General features: G+C 44.3%; 1 protein-coding gene across 1 annotated transcript in view; it reads left to right on the plus strand.

The window, feature by feature from the left end:
* Positions 1–26,218, plus strand: part of BRF1 (BRF1 RNA polymerase III transcription initiation factor subunit) — a 202,258-nt gene that overhangs the window by 45,702 nt on the left and 130,338 nt on the right. The window contains exon 4 of the mRNA XM_035104684.2: positions 17,515–17,546. Coding sequence (XP_034960575.2) covers positions 17,515–17,546 — 32 coding nt within the window. The remainder of the gene's footprint in view (positions 1–17,514; positions 17,547–26,218) is intronic.

The raw sequence follows: 26,218 nt of genomic DNA on the forward strand, positions 1-26,218 counted from the left end.
GACATATTTTTATATTACATTTTTTATCCTTCCCTCCTTCCAAGAAGAGCATGAATTTACCTGCCTTTTCTATTTTTGCACTAGAAAAAGTAAACCTAATTTAGAGTGGGTACATGTATGCAGTACTTGAGGATGAAATTGCTTGCTGAGCAACGTGGCGTTTCTAGGGGGTCCACAAATATAAAAACTTGCTTCACTCCCAAGTCCTCTAACCACACCTACTGCTTGGGAAGAGACAGGCTCCTATCTCACTGTGGTCTGATTATCACATTGCACAAGCTTCTACTTACTTATTTGCATTTATTTGTAGGCTGCCTTTTGATAAAATGCACACACACAAATATGTAAAGAAAGCATTCAAAAGCAAGAATGCCAACAGCAAAAATGGTAAAATGCAGCATTTTTTTTTAATAAAAAAAACAAATAAAGAAAAATCAGAATATCACAAAGGGTTACCCAGGGCACCACCAAAAGTTCTCTAAACTTCAGTGCAATTGAGATAAGGCCCAGCCTCTCTCAAGTATTCCGGAACAGGGATGGAAGGACTTTAGGTTTGTAGGACCTACCTCATTTTCTGATGAATTCTAAGGTCTATCAACCAGAGTCAGGTGCAAAAGAAAGGGCAGGAGCACAGACATAAGCTAATAATTAAGGAACAGGCTGCCTCTACATGTGTTCAGTCCAGGAATTGTAATCGGTATGAAAACCAAGCTCGCAATCCTTTCACACAAAAGCCCACTTCTGATTTTCCTTATAGCTTCCTTTGTTTTAGCAGCCTAATTTAATGATGGAAGCCTTTTAGTAGTTGCTCTTGGCAGCCAGTTGAGAGTAGTTTAGAAACTCTTGCTGATCCATGACAAATTAGTCAGATATCTACCAGCAGACGCTGATCTAAATTGTGCCGTGCTTTTTCTGGAGCACATAGTAAGCTTGAAAGAGAGGCAGGAATTTCACTTGCACTGGGTTAAATCTTAGAAATACCTGAGGGTTTTCTGCTGCTGCTTCTTACTTTCTCCACACACCAGTGCAGTTTAGAAGTTGGGGGCTCCAGGCCAGGGCATGATCTGTGCTTTCTCCTTACGAGAAAGGTTTTGGATATTTGCTTTTGACGAGCTGGTGAGTGGATTTGTGAATTTCTGTGCTTTTCTCTCTGACCTTCAGTGCTTCCACCCAGCGACTTGCCATTCATTCACTTTAGTGAAGGAGATTGAGCTCTGAATGCATAAGGTTTTCCGTATGGTGTTGCCTTCCCCTGCAGACGTGCAGAGCCAACTTATGCATGTTTGCAGGTATTGCCCTATTCATTACCAAGTGGCATTATCTCATTTGAGGCAGTTGAGAGATGCACCCTGATGTGATGATCGTGTAGCGGCATATTTGGAAAAGCTGTGCAGACTTCCCCTCCCACTAGTACCGCATCTGATGCTGACTGCTCAATATGATTGTATTTATTTTATTATAGTAGTGCTTGCAACACCTGAGATTGAAGGTGGGGGTGTCTTTTTTAAATGCGTAAAAAATACCCCCCGTTTATAAGATAAGTTGGGACATTAAGAACATCTAAAAATGTTTAAAAACAGTCACATACCCTCACAGCCAATAATGTCAAGACTACTGGGAGCAGTATCTTTCAGCCATTGTAAGCCTGGGTGAAGAGGAATGCTTTTAAGTTTCTCCTAAAAGTTAGTATAGTCATACCTCATGTTACGTCCGCTTCAGGGTGCGTCTTTTCGGGAAATGGGCGTGCCGAACCCGGAAGTCCCGGAACGGGTTACTTTTGGGTTCAGCGTGCGCGCAGAAACACTGAATTCCGGCAAGCGCCTGCGCAGACGCGGCACTTCAGGATGCGGCCTTTTTATGTTGCACGGAGGTACCACTGTAATGAGAAAGGCAGGCTCACATCAGCAGGAAAGGCATTTCACAAATGGGGAGCCATCACTAAGAAGGCCCTGCCATGTGATCAGAGCCAACCAGTCAGCACTTAGCAGTGACACTGGAGGAGGCAATCTGCAAGGAGCTCAAGGTGGCATAGATGTCTCCCCATCCCCCAATTTTTATCTGTGCAGCACCTTGTACAGAACCTTTCCTGCAGTTGCATTATTTTATTGGGATTCACCTCTCATGGCTGGTATTTATGTAGGCCTTTGCCAGCATGTGATTTATCTGTCTGATTTCAGTGACATTTATTTTGTTTTGTATTGCATGCTATGTTTTTAATCTTGTATACCACTTTGAGACTGGATAAAAATGTCTTAATAAATAACCCTAAGAGTAAGCTGAGCTGAGAGATAGTGACAGGCCTGAGTTGAGCATCATCGTAGCTAAATGTGGGGATTTGAACTCTCTTCTTCCCAGCCATAGGGACGTGGGTGGTGCTGTGGTCTAAACCACTGAGCCTCTTGGGCTTGCCGATCAGAAGGTTGGCGGTGCGAATCCCCACGACAGGGTGAGCTCCTGTTGCTCGGTCCCAGCTCCTGCCAACCTAGCAGTTCGAAAGCACCCCAAAAAGTGCAAGTAGATAAATAGGTACCGCTATGGCGGGAAGGTAAACTGCGTTTCTGTGCGCTGCTCTGGTTTCGGTGTCCTGTTGCGCCAGAAGCGGCTTCGTCATGCTGGCCACATGACCCGGAAAAACTCTGCAGACAAATGTCGGCTCCCTTGGCCAGCAAAGCGAGATGAGCGCCGCAACCCAGAGGTGTCTGTGGCTGGACTTAACTGTCAGGGGTCCTTTACCTTTACCTCCCCAGCCATAATCCAGCACTACCCACTGCACCAAATGGGAAGGCAGAGAATTTGCTTCTGAATGGAGGGACATAGTAAGCACAGAGCCCCATCTTTACTTGTAGCTGCATTTTGGATGCAAGCTGCATCCAAATAGATTGCGATCTTTGTGCTGTGGCGTGCTATGTGAAATTGCGCTGCCAGATCGCAGTCAAACCCGCAACAGAGTAGTGTGCGAAGAGGACTTGATTACCTCTTTCCCAGCATATTGCTGGCAGTGATTATTTTACCAGAGGCAAATGATATGTACAATCAGTGCATATTTTTCTTGAGAAGAACTCTAGTAACTGAGATAAGTTTACAAGATATCCTTAGAAAACACACACAGCAAATCCTGATAATGAAAAGAGCACTTTCTGGGTTGTAAATGAGACTCGCAATAAGGGTTTGCCATCTACAGAGGATTAAGGGGCATAAAAGTTTGATGACGCTTCTGAGAAAAGATTCTCTGTCTTTGTTGAGAGTCTTCTTTTTCGTGGGAGGTTATATGCTTGTAATTTAGAAACTCTGATAATTGCATTTTTTTCACCTGCTTTGGAAGCGAATCTGCTCGTGCCACTTGGCACTGACATCATAAAGCTTTGAACTTTTAAATTTAATTGGTAAAAAAGTGTCAGGTATTGATTAAATAGGCTGGTTTGACTCTTCACAGATAATGGGTCTCCAAACAAAATAATAGATGCTTTCATTTTTCCCTGAGAAGGGTATGTGTGTCTGTGAGCAAGTGGTTTCCTAAATTGCTGCTTAAAGATCATTCAAGTCTGGTTATTACAGACCTTGTAGCAAAACAAGAATTTAGTTCATGGACAGACCAAATTAACGTCTGTATCTTAAGCAAGCTTTTTGGAATAAAAAGGAGTTCTGTCTTTGTAAAATACGTGATAGGCTATTGATATTTTGGACTGCTACAGTGAACTCTAATTTACCTGACATTTTATATTATATAGTGTTTTAAAGGGTCACAGCACTTCATACACCATATTTCAATAACAGCAGGTCACGTTAAAGACTGATAAATCTTCACTGGTGGAATCCAGTTGCGCTTTTGCGCCTGTGAATGTGTTCCCTAGGGGGAAAAGGAGGAAAGTGTTTTTTTTTGCCAATTTCCCCTTCATCCCTTTGAGCCGCCATTCACCTGTTGTGCAGAGTCTTTGCTGGATCAAAAGCCAGCCAAGAAAAAAGGTGGGGGTGCAGTCCCCTGTGGCTGATGGTTGCTTATTATTAGATAACTAAGACAGACAATTAGCCATTTAGTTGCTCATGCCAGAAGTCTCTTAATTCTGCACAAATTCAGAGCTGTTTTGGATTTGACACTAAGCCAGATGTGGGGAAGTGAACAGAAAATGGAATTTGATGTAATCTTGACCGCAGTTGAGTAGGTAGAATTTCTGGGGCTGCCATCAATTGGCACCAGGATTTTTCATGCTCCTTGCAGCATGTGAAGATGGTGCAGTAAACGAGCCATATGAAAGGCTGGTGAGGAATTGTCTTCCAAAACTTTCTTAACCAAGTTCTTTTGTAGCAGTTAGCGTACTAAATCTGTCCTCTGCTTCCTTGTCACAGCTAAAGATTTCATCATTCTACTGTTAGCATTCCCTGAAGGCTTCGCTGTTCTTGAGCAATGCAATGGCAGCAAGCTAATGTACATTTTACAGCAAAACCCATGTGATCTTTGTTTTGATTAGGCAATACATTATCAAGTACTGTACTGATATAAAAGATTATGAAGCTTGATCGCCTTCTAAATCTTGATAGCTGTAGGAAAGGCTGATGTTTTGTGGTTACTCTGAATTAGGGCAAAGTATAAATTTCCTTGGAAGAAAATGAGCACTGGCAGGTAAGTCCTGCTTCTTGTGTTCATCCTTGATTCATGCATTGCTTCCGCTACTGTGTGATTTTGGAGCCTGAAGTGTAGTAGTGGGCAGAAGATACTCTCTAGGGCTTTGCTCTGCTGCGCAGTCTTAGACTGATGCTGCACTTCCTTGTTCCACTCTCTGCTTGAAGAAGACTCTGAGGCCTGAGTGCCACATATCCAGGTTGCTTCTGGGGTTTCTTTTTGGCCTTCTGGCCTGCTCCAAAGCCCTGAACAGAGCAGGATGATACTCTGCCTTAGACAGGTGAGACCAGGGTGGCTTTGCTGGCTGGGGCTGATGGAAGTGATAGACCCCAATACCTGGCAGTCTGCCTGCCTCTGAGCTAGACTTTAGAACCACTGGAAAGGAGCTTTTGAATGACATGTTCATCATCAAACTTGTTTGATACAGCATGATACTCTTAATCTCAGAGCTGTTGGTTCGAGCCCCACATGGTACAAAACATTCCTGCATTGCAGGGGTTGGACTAATTGACCCTTGCGGTCCCTTCAAACTCTACAGCTCTATGATTCTATTTCTTTTCTAAAGGTTTAAGCAGAGACTCTGGGTTCTGTGTTAGAAGCAGCCTGCCTTTGCTCAGGGACTAAACCCTCCAGATAATCAGTGACAAAGAAATTTAAAAATGTTAAAAGCGAACACATTTATAATGCTAGATTATAGGGTTGGGGTCACCAGCATGGTGCCCGTGGCTGCATGGTGTCCTTCTCTGATACCCTCAGAGTACTTCTCTGGTACCCATAGGATTCGCTCTCCAACTGAAAGTAAGGGATTTCCCCCAGATTGGGTGTCATGGTGCCAAGTAATGCCCTTAGTTTTGGGCATTTAGTCACTGATGGGTAACCTCCAGCCTGTGAGCCTCTGGAGCCCACCAAACCGCGAAAGTTGGCCTGCCAGGTTGCCTGGGGTGAACCACTTCCATCTGGCATCATATGATGTTGGACACAGGGAAGTTTAAGCCGGCTGCAAAAGAGGAATTTGAAGGACATAAATTTAAGCCGGGGTTGCAAAGGAAGAATGTGGCTCACACTAAGTGAATTTTGAGTCAACAGCTCTGAATGCTGATCTTCTCATGGAAGGTTGTTGTTGTTGTTGTTGTTGTTGTTGTTGTTGTTGTTGTTGTTAATAATTACATTTGTGTACTGCCCTTTATCCAAAGATCATAGGGTAGGTCACAATGAGGTTGCCAAAATGCAACTTCAAATTTTTGTGAACATGGCACTTTTGGAACTAGTGTGATGGAGGCCATGGAAGGAGAGAGGTGGCTATGCCACATGCATTACTGTCTGCAGAAAGCATTCAAGGATAATAATGGCATTGCTTGAGGCTCTGCAGCAGTCTGGCCTTGAGGACGGAAAAGCTCCCCTCAGCAAACCTTCCTCCCAACAAGAGGGTGCTGGGCTGCTCACCCTCAAGGAATAGGTAACCTGTGGTCCTCGGGAAGCTGGTGGACTCCAGTTCCCAACAGCCCCAACCAGAATTGCATATTGGCTCATCTGCTCTCTGCAACTTCCTCCCAGAAAGTCCAAGCTTGTTTGGGATTTTCTGGCAGCAATTAACCTCACTCTACCGAAAAGCACAAAGGATTGTCTAAAGCAGGGGTCGGCAACCTAAGGCTCATGGGCCACAAGCGGCCCATGGGGGTCGTTTAACTGGCCCATGAGCTGCTCCCGAACCGAGCCATTCACTCGGTGAGTCCCCGCACTCTGCGCTAAACCAATGCAGCACGGCGTGGGGACTCGCTTCTGCGGCACTGGAAATTGCATCTGTGCAGATGCCAGAAATCGCGGGCACGCGCGATCCGGCCCACGGAAGGATCTCTGCTGGAGTGAACCGGCTCAGGTGAGGTAAACCTTGCCGACCTCTGGTCTAAAGGTAGGAGTGGGGGCAATTCATGGGTGCAAACAAAAATATATCGAACATTTTAAAAAATCCACAGTGTGTGTGTTTTGTGCCACACTTCTTGTACAAATAAAATACTTGCGTCTTCTGTAAAACAAACAATTTAAAACATCTATTGCGTGATCTACGCATGCCAATGTCCTTCTGTGTTCATTGGCACTGACAGCAAAATGTGCATAGGTTTGAAGCCTCATATTCTTCATGTAAATTGCTTCTCAGGGAAAATGTTTATGTCTGGATTATAAAACACAAAAACATTCATGCTTTTGCCTCACAGCTATTTGAAGAATCTTCACTTGGTAGTGGAGAGTAGTAGCAGCAGCAGCGTATTGCTCAGAGCATATAATTATTACCTTATGAGGCTGGGGAGATTACAATAAGATAATGTATGTGAAGTACTTTGAACATTGGGAAGCGCCTTATAAAGGATAGTAGTAACAAGCATCATGTGCATTAATATCAAATTTGTTATCAGTGCCAGTCCTGATGCAGCCCAAATGGCATCGCTCAAATCCAAGCAGTGGTATCAGCAGGTGATCTATCAGAGAGCTCTTTGGGTTCCTAATGTCCAGCTGTTCTTATTTATTCAGCTTCCAGGTAAAACCTTATTTTGTAAGTTTGCATCCTTGCTTTTCCAGCTGAGAATATTTTTGCTTTCTTTCCCTTGTTTTTAAATAAGGGGGTTTCCACCCCCCTCCCCCAAGTGCAGGGAATTTGGATGTGCAGATTGGTACAGTCTTCTGCAACACAGATACAGGCAGCCTCTCTGAGTGCTCGTGGTGCAATCACAAGGAACAGCTCTGTATTTGTGCTACAGCTTTTTTTGCATGCTTCACACGTAAGCAACCAATCTCTCTGTGGTCAACTAATCTAAAGTTGATTCTGAGTGTTGTAACATTTGACACATTTGTTATCTGATTATTTTTATTCTTCAGTTGTGCCATGTACTTGGGTGTTGATAGACTAGAAGTGTCAGTTAACGAGCCTAATTAAATAATTACATAGTTTTTTGTATTAATTTTATTAGCGTTATGTTAATTAATGAGGGAGAAGTTCTATTTCTGCTAGGCAGGTTATTCAGCTGTAACGCTGAGTAGAGTTTTTTGAGTGTTGCTTAGAGAACAATGATAAACAAGGAGACCTCATGATTTATTTATTTTTTAAAAGACATTTTATTAAATTTTCCAATTAAACACATTTAAACAATAACATAACAAACAAAACAAGCAACAACAAACACAACATAAACATACTAAACACAAAAAAATTTCTTCTAAGCATCTTATCAGTTATTACAATTTTCTTTGCTCTGCCGAGCTTTGACTTCCCTTCCCTCCCTCGTTTTTTTTTGGTCCATTCCTGTAAAGTCAATTCGTAGGATTTATTTCAGTCCTGCAAGTGTCTTTAAACTTCTACAGTTCTTTTCCATATAGTCCACAAATTTACTCCAGTCCTTCTGGAACTTTGACTCTCCCTGGTTTTGGATCCTGCTAGTCAGTCTTGCTAATTCTGCATAGTCCATCATTTTTGTCTGCCACTTTTCAATCGTCGGTAACTCCTGAGTTTTCCATTTTTGGGCTAACAAAGTCCTAGCCGCAGTTGTCACATACATAAATAATACTTGATCTTCTTTCACAATCTCCTGTCCTATCAGTCCTAATAAAAAAGCTTCAGGTTTTTTGGGAAAGGTATATTTAAAGATCTTTTTCAATTCATTGTATATCATTTCCCAAAATCTTTTAACTTTTTCGCATGTCCACCACATATGATAAAATTCACCGTCCTTCTCTTTACATTTCCAGCATGTTTTACTACTCATCCTATACATCTTAGCTAATTTTCCTGGTGTTAAATACCATCTGTACATCATCTTCAAAACATTCTCTTTCAGGGCAGTACATGCAGTAAATTTCAATGTTCGATTCCACAATTTCAACCACGCATCATACTCAATATTATACCCGAAATCTTTTGCCCAGACCTCATGATTTTTTAAAATTGCGAGGGGCAGACTTCCAAAAAGTAATTGCCTCCAATCACTTGTCTTTACATTGTAGTTGAGTTGAGTTGAAAATCTATAAAACATTGGGCGGGGTTATAATTCATAGCAGAAGACATGCCTTGTATGCAGAATCAGAGTTCAAGGGAAGCTTGGAGTTCATGTAATCCAACCCCCTGCTCAGTACAAGAATCTGAAGTTCAGGATGCAGTTACAGCATCCCTGAAGGATGATCGTTCAGCCTCTGCTTAAATACCTCTAGCAAAGGCAAGCCCACCACAATCTGTTCCACTCTTGAACAGCTCTTGTTATTTCTCCTAATATTAACCTGATATCTACTTCTGTGCAGCTTCCATCCCTTGATTCTAGTTTGGCCCAAAGTGGCAACAGACACAAAGTCAGCTCCAGCTTCTTTGTGATACGCCTTCAAATATTCAGAGACATCTCCTCTTCCTATTCTGTCTAAGGCTAAACAGTACTAGCTCTGGCAACTGTTTGTCAGAGGACTTAATTTTCAGACTCCTTGCTGTCCTGGCAGCTCTTCTCTAGGCATGGTCCAGCTGGTAAGTGGCTGTCACCACACCCATTATTCTGCTCTTGTCTCAGGCTCTTTCCAGGCCCAAACTCCAAACATCTCCATCAGGCTTCTCCCACCCCGCACCCCCAAATATTTTTTATCCTGCATGCCTTTGCTTGGCTGCAAACTCTGGTCTGCTGACGCAACCAGACACAGTCACATGAGGTAATCTGGAGGGCTTTTTCCCTGCTTTTGTAGCCAGTTAGACATTTGCAGCTCGATTTGAACTCGGCTGTGTTTAGCGGGTGCCTTGTCCTTTATATAGTTCCTTTTGTGATGGGTATTATATGTCTTGTCTATAAATAGCTCCACCAAATGGCCTCACCAAAAGGGATAATCTTGCAAACAAAGGGGGCTTGACCTCATGGGGGGGTCTCAGTCTTTGCACAGATTATATTGAACTGGCTCATACTAAGGGGGACAAATGTTGGTTTGTGTGCTGCATTCCAGCCTCACTAAAGACCCCAGATACTACTTGCTCCATCTTCCTGACCTTTTCTCTCCCAGCATGTTGCTGGGGATGAAGTCACTATTTCTGTGATTCACAGTCTCCTAAACCGTTTGTATTTTAAGAGAGAGAGAGAGAGAGAGAGAGAGAGAGAGAGAGAGAGAGAGAGAGAGAGAGAGAGAGAGAGAGAGAGAGAGGGAGGGAGAGATTAAAAACAAAGGGGTGTTTTTACAACTGCTTCCTATTGATAATTGCTCTCACAGCAGGCATAAAACAGGCCACCCCTTGGAAAGCAAATGACACATTTCCTCTTTGCTCTGGCAGCCTGGCATCTAAACATTATCTGATATTGCTGCAAGGGAGGCCTCAAATTTGGGCCCTGAACTTTTCTTAATCTTTAATGGATATCTGAACCATCATACAATGCTGCTCTGTGTGTATATGTAATGTCTTCCATTCAGGCATCAGTGTGCTAAGCTATTTCTGGCTCATCAGATTCTTTTCTTCAAGGTTTGTGTGTGCATTGTGTTTACAGTGAAAGTGTATGAACGTGATTCAACACACTCACTATATTGTTGTTGGGTTCGATCCAGATTTGTCTTTGGCAGCGCTTTGGATGCTCTTGCAGGCGGAATAGAGGAGAGGCGATTTTTGGCCAGTCCTCCTCTTCCCTCTGCCCTCAGAATTTTTCTCCTGTTAGTGGAGCAGCAGCCTCTGCTAGATGTGAGTTATCATTTGCAAAAGGAAGGAGCACAGAATCATAGAATTGTGGCGTTGGAAGGGAACCCAAGAGTCATCTAGTCCAATCCCCTGCAGTGCAGAACTCTCAGCTGAAGCATCCATGACAGATGCCCCCCCCCAGCCTCTGCTTAAAAACCTTCAAGGAAGGAGAGTCCATAGAACTCTACAGTTCTATGATTCTGTGTTCTTCTGTGGGGCTTCTATACTGCTGGGACCCGTGGAAATAGTGTGCTTTCTCTTCTGTTGAATTATTTTTAATGAGGGCCAAGCCACTTGTCAGTGAACTTGATCCAGGGCATTCTGGAATACTCCCATTTACTTATGGAAGGAACAAACCCGGCAGAGGCGTCAGCCTGAGGTGGTGGCGGGGAAGCATTATTATTATTATTATTATTATTATTATTATTATTTATTATGCCTATTCTCCATTTCCTTACAGCCCCTCACATTTCCTACGTTGTTCTAGGGCAGGCATCCCCAAACTGCGGCCCTCCAGATGTTTTGGCCTACAAATCCCATGCTCCCTAGCCAACAGGACCAGTGGTCAGGGATGATGGGAATTGTAGTCCAAAACATCTGGAGGTCCGAAGTTTGGGGATGCCTGTTCTAGGGTGTCCCTGAACCTTCTGGGCAGCTTTGCAGGGGGCTGCCAAAATTGCATGCTCCCCTTCCTTCAGTGGGAGCAGCCTGAGCAGAGTTGTGCATGGAGGGGCGCTGGTTCCAAGTCAGTGCAAGTCTGTCCAGAAGTGCAGAGGTTCACCTTTCCCAGCGTGAATGGCAGCCCTTCATTTATAACCACGATAGCTCAGTTGGTTATAGCGTGGTGCTGATAACGCCAACGTTGCAGGTTTGATCCCTCTATGGGACAGCTGCCTATTCCTGCATCGCAGGGGGTTGGATTGGAGTGATCCTCAGGGTGCCTTCCAACTCTGTAACTCTGCGATTCTATGCATTATGGAAGCAAGCAGACCTGGAGTATTCTGAGATCAAACCTGCTTCCCTGACCCTTGAGCGATTGAGAATCCTGCTCAAAGCCCCACTCCTGCCTCTGCATAGCTCTCTCTGTGGGTTTTCATTGTGACGCCAGATGCACAAGGTATCTTCAGGAACTTTGGGAATATATTGTTATATGTACGGTATTCTTTTTAAGCTACAAATGGGCTAGCTGGAAGCAGAGCCGAGGCAGACGAGATGATTTATTTCAGTGTATTTTGAAAACAGTAATAAAGCCTCGCCCTCTTGTTCCGCTGGTAAAGCAATTGTCAAAGGGTGTGTCTGTGTGAAGGGCTTGTCAGAGGCTGGATGTGCTTGTACAGCCCATCTGAATTTGTGCACGTTTTGCAACAAAGGATCTTTTGTTTCTCTCACTAGGCTGTTATACAAATTCTGTGGCACTGACAAAGGCAGGTTGGATATAGGATATAGACAGAAGAACTTAGATCTGCCATCTTAAGGGTGGTTTTTTTTACAAGCTGTTGTGGCAGAAGTAAGGTCTTATGATGAAGAAGGGGGCATCCTTAAGCCCCAGAATAGGATTGCAGCACTTGCTGACTCCTGAAATTCAGTGTAGTGCAACACACACACACACACACACACACACACACACACACACACACACACACGATAGATAGATAGATAGATAGATAGATAGATAGATAGATAGATAGTATATTTATGGAGAGGTTTTGTATCTACTTAGAGTGGAGGCTTCTTGTTGAAGAGAAGTGGTTAAGGGATTGAGGTCATATCTATACCATACTTTTAAAGGATGTGGCTTCCCCCAAAGAATCCTGGGAACTGTAGTTTGTTAAGGGTGCTGGGGATTGTAGTCTTGTAAGGAGTGAACTATAGTTCCCAGGATTCTCTGGGAGGAAACCATGGGTGGAGTGGATGTGACTTGAGCTGTGAATCAGAAAGTCCCTGCTTTAACTTTGCCTCTAGGTGGTCTTAGGGGAAGCTGGCCTCTCTCTCTCCCTCTCTCCCTCCCTCCCTCCCTCCCTCTCTTCTCTCTCCCTCCCTCCCTCCCTCCCTCCCTCCCCCCTCTCTCAGCCTCAGCCACTCAATCTGAAGTATGGGAGTAAATAATGCTGACCTTCTGAATTTCTGTAAGCTTTACAGTATAAGGATTGCAACTGGGTTATGTATATGAAGCACTGTGACCACTTGAAAGCTCTGTAAAAATGTTATGTTTAATTACTTCATTGACAGTTTAGTGGAAGCAAAAGGGTTTCCCCTGCACACTTTTCATATATAGGTAACTCTGTATTTATGGGGGGGGCGGGCGGTTATGTTCCGAGGCACCACGTGTTTAGTGAAGTCAGGTATATTTGAAACACCATTGAAAAAGCCTGCAAACACCCTGTTCCTGCCCTGCCCCGCCCCGCCCTGTTCCCACCCCCTTTTGTGATGTTTTTTGGCTCATTTCCGAGTTAGATGCGATGTGCATATGTGCGGTCGTGCATGCATTCAAATGAGGAGTTGCTGTACACATAAGTTGACCTACAAAGTTGTTCTTCTTGAAAATTGTCACAATTTGACACCTGTACAACGTCCCTTGTTTATTTATTACCCCAATCAATGTAAAAGCACCCTGATATTTTTCATAGAACAATTGGCAGCGAAAGGAACGTGTGCAGACGAGGGCAACCAAGATGGTCAAGGGCAGGGGTCCCCAGACTACGGCCCCGGGCCGGATGCGGCCCAATTAGCCTCCCAATCCAGCCCACGACGACCCCCGCCGCCCGCTCTTACGGCGCGCGGCGGCGATCTTCAAAATCGGCAAAAAATCGCCAAAAATCCTTTGTGAGCATGCGTATGGGCCTCTCCCGACCCAGAAGAGGTCATTTCCGATGCACTTCCGGGTCAGGGGAGGCCCATACGCATGCACACAAGCGATTTTCGGCGATTTTTTTCCGACCGTGTGCGTGTGCGCATGTGCACGGGTGCGCACTCCCCCGCCCTCCGGCCCGCTGCGCGCGCACTCCCCTGCTCTCCGGCCCGAAGCCTGGTAAGTCTGGGGACCCCTGGTCAAGGGGTCTGGAAACAGCCTTATGAGGAGCGTTTGAAGGAGCTGGGTATGTTTATCCTGAAAAAGAGGAGACTTGAGAGGAGATATGATAGCCATCTTCAAATATCTTAAGGGCCATCACATGGAGGAGAGAGCATGCTTGTTTTCTCCTGCTCTGGAGAGTAGGCTTCAAGCTGCATGAAAGGAGATTCCGACTAACATTTGGAAAAACTTTCTGACAGTAAGAGCCGTTCGGCAGTGGAACAGACTCCCATGAGAGGTGGTGGGCTCCCCTTCTTTGGAGACTTTTAAGCAGAGGTTGGATGGCCATCTGTCATGGATACTTTAGCTGAGATTCCTGCATTGTAGGGGGTTGGACTAGATGACCCTTGGGTCCCTTCCAACTCGATGATTCTAGGACACCCAAGAGCACTGGATGCAAACTAGTTTACAGTCACAACATGACAAAGGAGTAAACAAACCCCCTCCCGCCCCCTTTATGGCATTCAAGGTACAGAAACCTCTTCCTTAGCCTAGTCTATTCCTCCCCCAACCCAGAACCCCATTTGCTGGGAGAAGCTGGGATAGGAAGGGGTAAGGGTAACTGCATCCACCCAGAGCTGATTCCAATTCATGGATTGGGTAGGTATCCTTTCAAAGGTGTTGGGCAGTTTTCTGCAAAACCCGTCCCCCGTTGAATGAAACAACCGGCAAAGCAGTATTCCATACCGAAGCGGGTTTCTTTCATTTTTCCAGAGAGCGGGGCAACTCATGACTGCAGAGGAAGTGCCAGCAGGTTGGCACAAAGCCTTGTAATGTTTGTGGGGGCATTTCTCTGACCAATGACAGTTTTCTTGAAGGTTTCTTACTGGTGTTGGACCCCCCCCCCCGCGCCAAAAAACAACAACCCATAAGTGTTTTCTGCCTCTGAGTGTTTGGATATTGTCAAGGACACTTCTTCGGACACCAGCATTCTACACTACCATGCATTGGAAATCTCATTGTAGTAGGAATTATAATACCCCCAACCCCCCTAGGGTGATTTCTCTCCCCGGCATTGGATAAAAGTTCAGATTGTGCCAAGTGAATACCCCTCCCCTACCTTGTTGATAAGGTGTAGCTGTGGAATGTGCAGTATAACTTTGAAGCTCTTTCTGTTTGTTTTCCCCCGTTCCTATCCTTAATAAAATAAATAAATCCACAGTATTTAAACTGAAATATGCTGGCTGCTGGCTAAGATCTACTCTAGTGTTTATTAAGTTGAAAGAAAGATTGTAATTATGGAAAAGCCAACTTTGACTAACTCATCAAAGCATTGAAGTTTTCTAATGCTTGCACAAGCTAAGAAAACATTCCATAATCTAAAACATTTGAATGAATGAAGCATCTAATGTATGTTGTATTATTGCACAGTGTTTTGTTTGTGTAACTCATAGTCACTCTAAAAGCTGCTCCAGTCTTTGTGAAGATCTCTGAAACCGTGCAGTTGCAAGTCTCACTATCAGGAAACTGAGTACATAAAAACAGTTGTCTGACCGATAGGTGACCAATAGGCAACTGGGTTTTTGTGGCATCCCTGGATGGGACTAAGAGGGCCCATGGCCAAGTTATAGCATAGGGTTAGACCTGTGTCCCTGTCTCCACTGTGGTTGAATAGAGGCAAGACTGTTTCAAGGTGCAGGGGGTTAGACATGTGCTATGGTGCTGTCCTAGAGTCCTTGGGATTTGAGTTGTATTATGCTAACCAGAAAGATTGACAGTCACGGCGCTGACCAAAACCACATCCTGTTCAGTGCTACAGCTCATGCTTTGCTTTCAGAAGGTCACACCTTGAATCTCAGCCATCTTGGATGACAGGGCTAGCAAAGCCTTTTTTAAGAAAGCCATTGTAGTGCAGTGGTTAGGATGCTGGGAGGCCCAGATTCAAAGCTTGGAGCTGGTGTCCTTGGGCAGGGGCCAGGGTCCCAGACTCAAGCAGAACCCAATGATGATGCCCCTTCCTAAGACCCCTCTAGGTTGTTTTCTGACCTGGCACTCCAAGCAGGTGGCTGGATCTAGCCACCCTTCTCATTTTTCACAATGCCCTCAGCCTATTGTCCATTCTGGAGCAATGTGGGGAATTAAAGTTTGTGGGGAGGGAGGGTAGACCCCCCCCCCGGTTCTGCTTGGAACACTGTCACTGCAACCAGGTGAGCCAGAGCCCACTGGCAGAGAAGGGGGCTCACAGGAGCACAATTTGCCCAGGGCCCCCTCACACCTGGAGCTGGCCCTGATGAAGTTCACTGGGTGCCCTTGGGCCAGCATCCATCCATCCGTCCGTCCGTCCGTCTGTCTGTCTGTCTGTCTGTCTGTCTGTCTCTCTCTCCTGAACTTACTCCACAGATTGTTTTAAAGATAAAGGGGGGGGAACCACGTATGCTTCCCAGAGCATCTGCATTTTCAGAATGAAAATGTAATAAACAATAAAAATATTTTTAGATTATATATTTTCCTCATAGACAGGGACTTCTCCGTTCTTGTGATGAAACTGTGCAAAGTTTCACATGCACAGTTAATAAGTGTCACCTCGAGCCATTTAAAAATCTCTCAATACTTAGCGAGTTGCTCTCAGAGATCTCCCTGGCAAAAACACTTGTGCCAGACAGCAAGATCGGCAGGAGATTTTGAAATGAAACCGAGATGTTATTGAAAGGAATGTAAACCCGGAGGGAGAATGATAGCAGAAAGATGGATGGGATCCAAAGAAATGTAACTCTTCTTTTGCAATCCCTTTGAGAAGAACCTGGCCAGAGTGCTTTAGCTTTCTTTGTTTTTCCATGTGACTTAGACACACCTGGCTTTTAGCTGTTGATTGTTGCTGGTAGAGGTGCCTGTGGTTCATTGCATTAATGCAATCTCTTGGTTAAACATTCCCCCCTATTAGTTGTTCCAGCAGGAGGGTGCTATTGCTACTTGGCTGATGTGAGGAAAGGAAGGAAGCATGTTCAAAGTTTTAACGACGTGTTAGCTGTGTCTGCCAAACCTACTGGTAGCTGAGCCATGTTTTTCTTCTTTCTGAATTACAAAATTGGAGGTGCTCAATCATTCTTCCAGGTCAAATGATTTGCTTACAAAATGTGTTCACAGTAAGAATTTCCCCGTCCTCAGAGGAGCACCCCTGCTGTGTCTCTGCTTGATTTGGGCAGTCACTCATTGGTGAGTGGGGACTTGCGGCTGAATAGAGAGGCAGCACTGAGGAAGCAGCTCATAAACGAGACTATGGAATTCACTATCACAAGATGGCTTAAAAATGGGGTTGGACAAAGTCACAGAAGGTGAGGCTACCAGTGCCTGGCTACTAGGCATGCAGCATTCCTCTTGCCGGGGAACAGCAGCAGGAGTTGGGCAATTGCTCTTGTTCCCTATTTGTGGGATTTCCACAACATCTGATCTGCCACTGCGGAAAACAGGATGCTGGCAAGATGGGCCTTCCTTCTGATCCAGCGGGGCTTTTCTTACATTCCTACACTCTGGAAAGCAACCTCCAAAAGGTGCCGCCAGCTGATACTCAAAGATGGTGTGCCCAATACTTTTGAGCCCTTTCTCTGCCTTCGGGAGCAAATGTTCTCACAGCCGCCTCCCGCAAACCTGCAGTTTGATGACGTAGTACAATGTCTCAGTTTTATCGGGATGCTATTAGAAAAGGAGGAGTGTGTAGTTCTAAAATTCTGGGGTGGGGAGCAGAGAAGAGCTAGCTCTCTTTTATGATAACCACATGGTGCATTTAGAAAGTCTGGGGAGCATGATTTGGTTAGAATTGGGGGAAGCGAATGGTGGGATCTGTGGAATTCATAAAGCAGCATTTCCCCAGTAATTTGATCCACCTCCTGTCTCTGTTAGCTTTTAGTTCCATCCTGAAATTAGTGCTCTGTACTGGCTAGAATATTGGCTTAAATGCCAGGCAACGTTTTTCTTAATAAAACAGCAGCGAAAGGTCCAGACCCTTACTAAACGCTTATGAATGAGTGGATTGTGTGTGTGTTTGGAAAAACCCCTAACCACCTTGCTTAACGAATCAGGAGGAGGAGATTGGACACCGTAATCATGTGCATTTGGAACAAAGTGCTTTTGTTTCTTTTCCCAGCTGCCAATCAAAGAACAGCTCCTCATGCCTGAGTATGTGCTTAAGTTCCTTAACCTCCACCACAGACATGCTGCTTGACCTCAGCGATCTCCTTCAGGTATTGTACTGCATCTGCTTTTCTCCAAATGTTCTGCTCAAACATTAATACTTGCAAGTGAAGAGCTACTAATGTGGGTGCTTATTCAGGAAGCCTTAATTATCTCTTTTTTGGTTTAGCAGTGCTGGACAGGAAAATCACAGGGGTTGGAAATGGGGGATAATTGTTCTATGCAATTAGAGATCAAGTGTTTGGTGCCTCTCGCTCCCTTCAACAAATAACAAATCAACAGTTAGTATCATTGTGATGCTAATGAATTTGCTGCTGAGGCAGTGCCCTAAGGTCAGATTTTATATACCTGCCTCCCCCCCTCCAACCTGGTGCTCTCCAGATGTTTTGGACTACAACTCCCATCATCCCTAGCTAGCAAGACCAGTGGTCAGGGATAATGGGAATTGTAGAGCAGCGTTTCTCAACCGGGGGCCGTATGGCCCCCTGGAGGCCCCATAGAATATTCCAAAGGGGACACAGGTGAAAATCGCGTAAATGGGGAGGCCATGGCACGAGACTAGGGGGCCACAGAGGGAAGTGACAAGTGAAGAAAACAGAAGTGACCGAGAAAAGAAATCACAAAAGAAAAAAGAAAACAGAGAAGTGGAAGAGAATAGAAAACAAGAGTAGAGTCAACCGAGAAGTGACCATGCTTCCCTGTGGATTTGTAAAAATTATAAATAAGACATGGTTCTATTTACAAGCAAGATATTTAAATAGCTACCTTTCTACCGGTAGGACAGGGGGTCACAGGAAGGGGACCATGGTCGGAAAAAGGTTGAGAACCATTGCTCTAGAGCAGGGGTGGCCAACTCCCAAGAGTCTGCGATCTACTCACAGAGTTAAAAACTGGCAGTGCAGTGATCTACCCCTCCTTTTTTTAGGAAGGAGGAAGGCCAATTTTGGGGGGGTTGGGGTCAAAGTTGTTGAGTTTTTTTCAGGGAGGAGGTAAAATGTTGAGCTTTTTAAAGGGGAGCCACAGTTGTTCAGCTTCTTTGGGGGGAGCTAATGATCTACCAGTGATCTACCGCAGACGTCCAGTGATCTACCGGTAGATCACAATGTACCTGTTGGATGTGCCTGCTCTAGAGTTTAAGACTGGTGGGGACTTTGCCAGCCCTGCCTGAGAGCATCTACATGCAGAGTAGATTTTCTACCACTGAGATGTGACCTTCCTTCTACTCCAGGACATTTGAGTGGCACATGATTGGGGTAGCAGGGCTTGCCATTTTATGGGATGAAGCTTAATTTTTGCAAATTTCTTCAGTGATGAGACTTTAAAAATGTTTTTGGATGTGAGGAATGCAAATCCGCTATTATTTTTGTGACTGGAACAGCATTTAGCTTGTTAAGTCTATCGAAGAAGCGCATAAACTGCTTTCGGAAAACGAACTGATTTTTGTTTTAATCCTTCTGAAAATGTCAGGTGATGCTAAATAAATATGAACGTAAATCAATGTCCTATTGGGGTAGGCTTTTATGCACCATTCAAACTAGCTTTTACTTTTTTACTTGTATCTGAAGAAGTGTGCATGCACACGAAAGCTCATACCAAAATATAAACTTAGTTGGTCTTTAAGGTGCTACTGAAGGAATTTTTTAATTTTGCTTCGACTCAGACCAACACGGCTACCTACCTGTAGCTTTTACTTGTTACAAAATTATAGAAAATGCGAAATAGAGGGCCATAGTTCAAAAGGTGGGGGGGGGGAAAATATTTTAGCAGGGTTGGCTTGAAAAGAGAATGATTGATACACATGGGTTTGTTGCATATTTTCTGAATAATTAGGGTGATGGTTGAATGAGCTTTAGCCTCTGGTAATTGGTTTACTTGCATGATAACTATTTGGACTGAAAGTACACACGGAGTTGTCTGTAGAAGTGCATTAAGGATTGGCATTCTCAACGGTTATATATATATATGTGTGTGTGTGTTGCATGTGTTTGATATGACCACCCTATATCAAAATATTCTATATACAACTCAGCTGGTAGAGGTTATTTTTGGCCTCTCCAGCTGTCTCTAGTAACTGGCATCCTCTCATCGACTGCGTGGAGCTTCAAAGAACCTTTGGGAATTGCAGTAATTTAACAAATTTTTATTCTTAAAGGGGCCAATGCTAAAAATAGACTTCATATAGCAGTATGGCAAAGGTGGTGGAGAGACATTGGGGATTCACGGCTGCCAATGCTGATTTTTATTATATGATAGATAGTTATAGAAGGCAACATTTAGCTCTTCTGGATTGTTGAATGTCTTTGACAGGTTGATTTATTTATTTTTCCCTCTATTTTCCACCCTTTTTAGATTCACTTTTGACATCAGCCTAAAGCATGGTGTCTGCTTATTAAATACTGTAAAGGTAAAGGGACCCCTGACCATTAGGTCCAGTCGTGACCGACTCTGGGGTTGCGCGCTCATCTCGCATTATTGGCCGAGGGAGCCGGTGTATAGCTTCTAGGTCATGTGGCCAGCATGACAAAGCTGCTTCTGGCAAACCAGAGCAGCACATGGAAACGCCGTTTACTTTCTCGCTATAGCGGTTCCTATTTATCTACTTGCATTTTGACGTGCTTTCGAACTGCTAAGTTGGCAGGAGCTGGGACCAAGCAACGGGAGCTCACCCCGTCACAGGGATTCGAACTGCCGACCTTCTGATCAGCAAGCCCTAGGCTCAGTGGTTTAACCCACAGCGCCACCTGGGTAAATACTGTATACATGCCCATTTTTCTCCTCTCTTTTGCCTACCTTTTCCCCTCCTACTCTTTTTCCTTTTCTTTAAAAAATCCGTCAAAATAATAACAACAGAAGAAGAAAAAGGAATAATGGAATCATAGGATTTTAGAGTCAGAAGGGACCCTGAGGGTCATCTACTCTAACCCCGTCCAGTGCAGGAATCTGAGCTAAAGCATTCATGGCAGATGACCGTCCAACCACTGCTTTAGAAATTCCAAGGAAGGAGAGTCCACAACCTCTCGAGGGAGACTGTTCCCCTGTCAAATAGCTCTTACTGTCAAAACGTTCTTCCTACCATAAGGAATCTCCTTTCTCGTAACTTGAAACCATTGGTTCAAGTCCTACCCACCAGAGCAGGAGGCAAGCTTGTTCCCTCTTGCCTCACAACCATTCCCACAGTAGGGCATGTTGAATTTTTCAGCTTTCAAATTCCAAAAATGAGCGGTCCTAAAAGTTGCAACATGATTTTGGAATTCAAAAGAATTTTGGGTTAGATTAATATAATATAGATTTTCTTGGTAAGTAAAATGTGTGTAAAAGTGTGCAGAAATAATTAAAAATGATTGCCAAGCACTCACAGATATATTATTATTATTATTTAGCATTACTTGACATTTTCAGAAGGTAAAATTAAAACCCTTTGGTTTTCCGAAAGCGTTTTATGTGCTTTTTCATCAAATGTAGACTTACCAAGATAACTGTTGTCCAGTTCCCCAAATAGTAGCAGATTAAAATTAATCACACCCAAAAACAAATTTTTAAGATCCCTCATTAAGAAATTGACAAAAATTAAGTTTCGCTGCCTAAAATGACATGCCCTATTTCCGCAGGGCAATTGAAGGTAGATCAAGGGGATGGAGGGGGGAAAACCTGCTGGATCAGGTCCTTAAGTGCCTTTGCCTGTCTCTATCCATGATGGTTATATGCCTAAATACAGACTAGGAGGAAGTGGGTGTGAGAAGCTCAGGCTAGTTACTAACCCACATTTTATGTAGCTTACTATAGCTAAGGGTAGTTGGGTTGAAATGTCAACTACTAATTAGAATGATGTTGATGACAACTTGATGACTTTGCTGTTCGGTTTATGACACTCGTAATAATTAGCTTGCACGTAACTCTTTAATAGGGACACAGGTGGCGCTGTGAGTTAAACCACAGAGCCTAGGGCTTGCCGATCAGAAGGTCGGTGGTTCGAATCCCTGCGACGGGGTGAGCTCCTGTTGCTTGGTCCCAGCTCCTGCCAACCTAGCAGTTTGAAAGCACGTCAAAATGCAAGTAGATAAATAGGTACTGCTCCAAGTGGGAAGGTAAACGGCGTTTCCGTGTGCTGCTCTGGTTCGCCAGAAGCAGCTTTGTCAGGCTGGCCACATGACCTGGAAGCTGTACGCGGCTCCCTCGGCCAATAATACGAGATGAGCGCCGTAACCCCAGAGTCGGTCACGACTGGACCTAATGGTCAGGGGTCCCTTTACCTTTAACTCTTTAATGTGTTGTCTAAACCTGATATTTGAAATGGTTCCTTAAATTCTTTGATTTAGGAATTTAAATTTAAATTCTGGATTTGTCAGACTTTCAAGAATTCTGTGGCCAGAGAAAAACCTATTCACTGTACAGCTCGCTGGGTAGATTTTGTTCACAAACTGGTGGTGACTATAGTCACTCAGGAAGAACTTCCCTCTAAGTTTCATGTCCGAATGGGATGACACTATCCTTAGATGAGGCACTTCTGGGGGCTCCCCATGCCCCAGAGGATCTGTACGGCTTCTCTAAAGGATTGATCCTTTAGTGTGGCAGGCCCTGCCCTGTGGAACTCCCTGCCGGTAGAAGTTCAGCAGGAACCATCCTTCTCTTCTTTCAACGTCTTTTGAAAACTAGATTGCAAAGGTCTGTCTGAAAAACGCATACTTTCTCCTTTCAACCAATCAGTAATTATTGGTGTTTTTAATGTTGGCTTTATGGGCAATTTTTTATTGATTTCATTTAAATATTGTATACAGCAGGTTATAAATACAGTGCATAAATAAATATAATGCATTCTGCTGGGTTTTATTGGGTTGATGAGGGAAGGTCACCTTAAACTCTAATAGAAAGCCCCCTAGAGCAGCTCAATCCTAAACTGTGTGAAAATGTGCTGACTGCTGAAGGAATTTTTATGTTCCCGAGGTTCGTCTTATACTCACTAAGACCAGGGCTTTTAGTGTGGTGAGACCTGCCCTTTGGAATGCGCCCAAAGTGAATATCGGGCAGACGCATACTGTATTTGTATTTAGGCACATGCTTAAAATGTCTCACCTGAGCAGTGTTCCAGCTCTGTTGGTTTATTAAGGTGATCTACTGATTTGTGATGCATCTTGTTTTATAAATGTAATTTTCTTGTTGATGTTATGCTGCTGGCCATTTTGATATATTTTTCTTAATGTTGCCCACCCAAATAGATATTATTATTTTTTTGCCCTTGCAGGCTAGGTCCACCCTTGTCTATTCTCCATAGACGTTCTTTGATGGCTGTATTGCCGCTTGCCTTTCTCCTGATCTGGAGGAAAAAACTAGATGTTACATGGAGTTTTACAGGCTCAGGCTTGCAGATAATATATGGTGGAAACCCCCCCCCCAATATGGAAGTCAGGAAATGAAGGGTAAAAAAAAGAGTTGCTTTGTGCAGAAACTCCACTCTAAATTGAGAGCTGAGATTTTTAAATGACAGAACTGGAGGAATTATCCAGTATTGAAGCTTTGTACTCTGAAAGTAGAGTTTGCTAACAACTCTTTTTTCACTGGGATGATTTCTCCACAAAGGTAAACCGCAGTCATTGGAGACATTGTCTGGAGAACTGCTTGACTTGGTATAGTATGAAGAAATACAGCATAGCATGGTTAAAGAAATAATTCAAAAGAGTGAACTCGTAGTCTCAGTAGATGCTGAAATTCCTCCTTTGGAAACAATCTTGATCTATCTTGGCTGGCTGTCACCAGATGATAATTATTTCTTCCCTGAAATATTTCTTTTGTAATCTCCAGAGTGAAACGGTGGATCTTATTTTTACAGTAAGTTTTGAACAGCTGGTAACCTGATATGGAGCCCGGTTGCTTGAGTGCCTTAGCTATCTGCTCTGCCTGGAATTGCTTTTCTTGACCTTGTTGATGATGAAGCATTTGAAAATGGGTCCCCCTACTTACCTGTTGTCTTTAATAGACTAAGTGCTACTGTGATTGGCATCTCATCATTTGGAAATCAAATGAGCTTCGGATAAATGCAACTTGATATTTGAAACTCTGGGTTGCACAGAAAGCTGGGGAAGGCTCAACCGGAGCTTGCTACCTAAAGTAATATTTGCAATTTCCCAGGCTCTTCTTGAAGTGTTCTAATTGTTTTTTTAAATAATCCACATGACAACGCAAGTAGGCCTGTGTTAGACCAAACAGGGGTCCTAATTGTTATCCTCACCTGCACCTCAGTGACTATCCTGTTATGCTCTGGTGAGGATGATGAGAAACTTAGCCTTCCTTTCCAGTTTGGAGTAAGAGAGTCAGTGGGGATTGTCCATTGTTCTGAGCTTTAGATCAGGCATAGGCAGACTCAGCCCTCCAGATGTTTTGGGACTACAAATCCCATCATCCCTGACCACTGGTCCTGTTGTTGGTAAACGCCCTGAGCTGCTCCTGCAGCCCCCACACTCTATGAGTGTCCTCTGGTATGCGCAGCTCTGGAAAAGGCATTTCCCTTCTTTTCCAGTGCGCTCAGAGACATATAAAGGTAAAGGGTAAAGGGACCCCTGACCATTAGGTCCAGTCGTGACCGACTCTGGGGTTGCGCGCTCATCTCGCATTATTGGCCGAGGGAGCCGGCGTATAGCTTCCAGGTCATGTGGCCAGCATGACAAAGCCGCTTCTGGCAAACCAGAGCAGCACATGGAAACGCCGTTTACCTTCCCGCTGTAGCGGTCCCTATTTATCTACTTGCACTTTGACGTGCTTTCGAACTGCTAGGTTGGCAGGAGCTGGGACCAAGCAACGGGAGCTCACCCCGTCACAGGGATTCGAACCGCCGACCTTCTGATCAGCAAGCCCTAGGCTCAGTGGTTTAACCACAGCGCCACCTGGGTCCCTCTCAGAGACATATACCAGATGGTATATGCACAGTAATCTAGCATTACACAGTAAGAAAAAGAAGAGGAGGAGGAGTTTGGATTTGATATCCCGCATTATCACTGCCCTAAGGAGTCTCAAAGCGGCTAACATTCTCCTTTCCCTTCCTCTCCCACAACAAACACTCTGTGAGGCGAGTGAGGCTGAGAGACTTCAGAGAAGTGTGGCTAGCCCAAGCTCACCCAGCAGCTGCATGTGGAGGAGCGGGGACCATAGCTGCCAAGTTATCCCTTTTTTTAAGGGATTTTCCCTTATGCTGAATAGGCTTCCTCGCGAGAAAAGGGAAAACTTGGCAGCTATGGCGGGGACGCGAACCCGGTTCACCAGATACAAGACTACCGCTCTTAACCACTACACCACACTGTTAAGGCTGTCTTCCCTTCCCACGGTCTTCCCAGACAGGCATGTGATTTACACCAATCTGCAGCATCGGATGCATGAAATACTAACACCTGTTAGCTAGGGATGATGGGAGTTGTAGTCCCAAAACATCTGGAGGGCTGAGATTGCCTATGCCTGCTTTAGATGTTCAGTGCAGCTATGGGAAAGGTCATCCCTGCAGTTGCATAGGAATATTCCCCACCTCCAGGGAGGGGGATTGCCCCTGCTCTTCCATGGAGGTGCAGTTGAGGTTGCAGAGAAGGGGGGGGGCAGAATGATGGTGATCATAGATTTTGGCTTGGTTACTAAAGCCAGTCAAAGTTTGCAGCTCCCTAGTTCCTAGCTGAGGCTTATGAGCAAAGTGGCTTGCCGAAGTGAGATTGTGGCAAAGGCAGTGCCGGATGCTGTGGAGACTTGAGAATTGTGGGAAAGAAATGTATTTATTTTTGAAAAGGCAGTTTGCGGCAACCGAAAAGTGAAACGCACCTGTGCAATTTGATGGAATCCATGTAAGAAGCAAGAATTTTTAACGTGTGCAAATGATGACACTCCACTCCCCCACCCCCCGCTGCTAAAAAATAAAAGGAAAAAGACCCAGAGCAGGGGACGGATGCTTGTAAAATATTTACAGCAAAGCACTGTAAATTGACACAATGCAACAATGCAGCCCCATCATTGATTTGCATTGAGTACCTTGTGGTTATCCCCTCTCTCATTGTTGGTATAAAGCACCAGATTCAAGCTTATAAATACTTTATAATTCCAAAATGAAGTGTGAGCATGTGTGTGTTCTCCAGCTGAAGCATCAGTAACACTTGCTTATCAAGGGACTCTAAACCAATTTCTTCCTGCTGACTTTTTGTACTGACATTAAACATGTATGAGGTCTATGGAAAAACCCAGTGGAGCAATGGAATAGTGAGCAGTGCATGCAGGCTTCCTATCTCAATCGATGACAAAACCAAACTCTGGGAAATTGTACTTTGAGAGTTTAGATCAGAAATTCCCATGGGTCTCTGATATCAAGTGCTTTTTGTTTTTGTTTTTGCAAAGCTAAGCTGTCTGCCTTGCTCTTGGAGTACAAATGGAAAAAAGTAGGGTAGATTAGGGACAGAGACTGTTTTTCTTCGGGAATAGCGGGGGTAAAATAAAGGAATCATTGTCTGTGGTTTCTGTGTGTGGAGGGGGAATTGCTCAGTAGTAGGACACCCTAGAAATTCCCGGTAAAAAGGATCAGTTAGGAGGTTATAGGAAAGACCTCCCTCTGCTGATGACTGTTGAGGGCCATTGCTAGTCAGGATTGTCAATGCTGGGCTGGTATAAGGTCATTTTACTTTCTGCTGTTGTTTCTTTTTGGACAGAAATAATCAAAAGAGAGATCTGTACCACAATAATGACACTGTTAAACCACAATCCA

This window comes from Zootoca vivipara, chromosome 1 (assembly GCF_963506605.1).
Source record: "Zootoca vivipara chromosome 1, rZooViv1.1, whole genome shotgun sequence".
In the NCBI taxonomy this organism is placed as follows: Eukaryota; Metazoa; Chordata; class Lepidosauria; order Squamata; family Lacertidae; genus Zootoca; species Zootoca vivipara.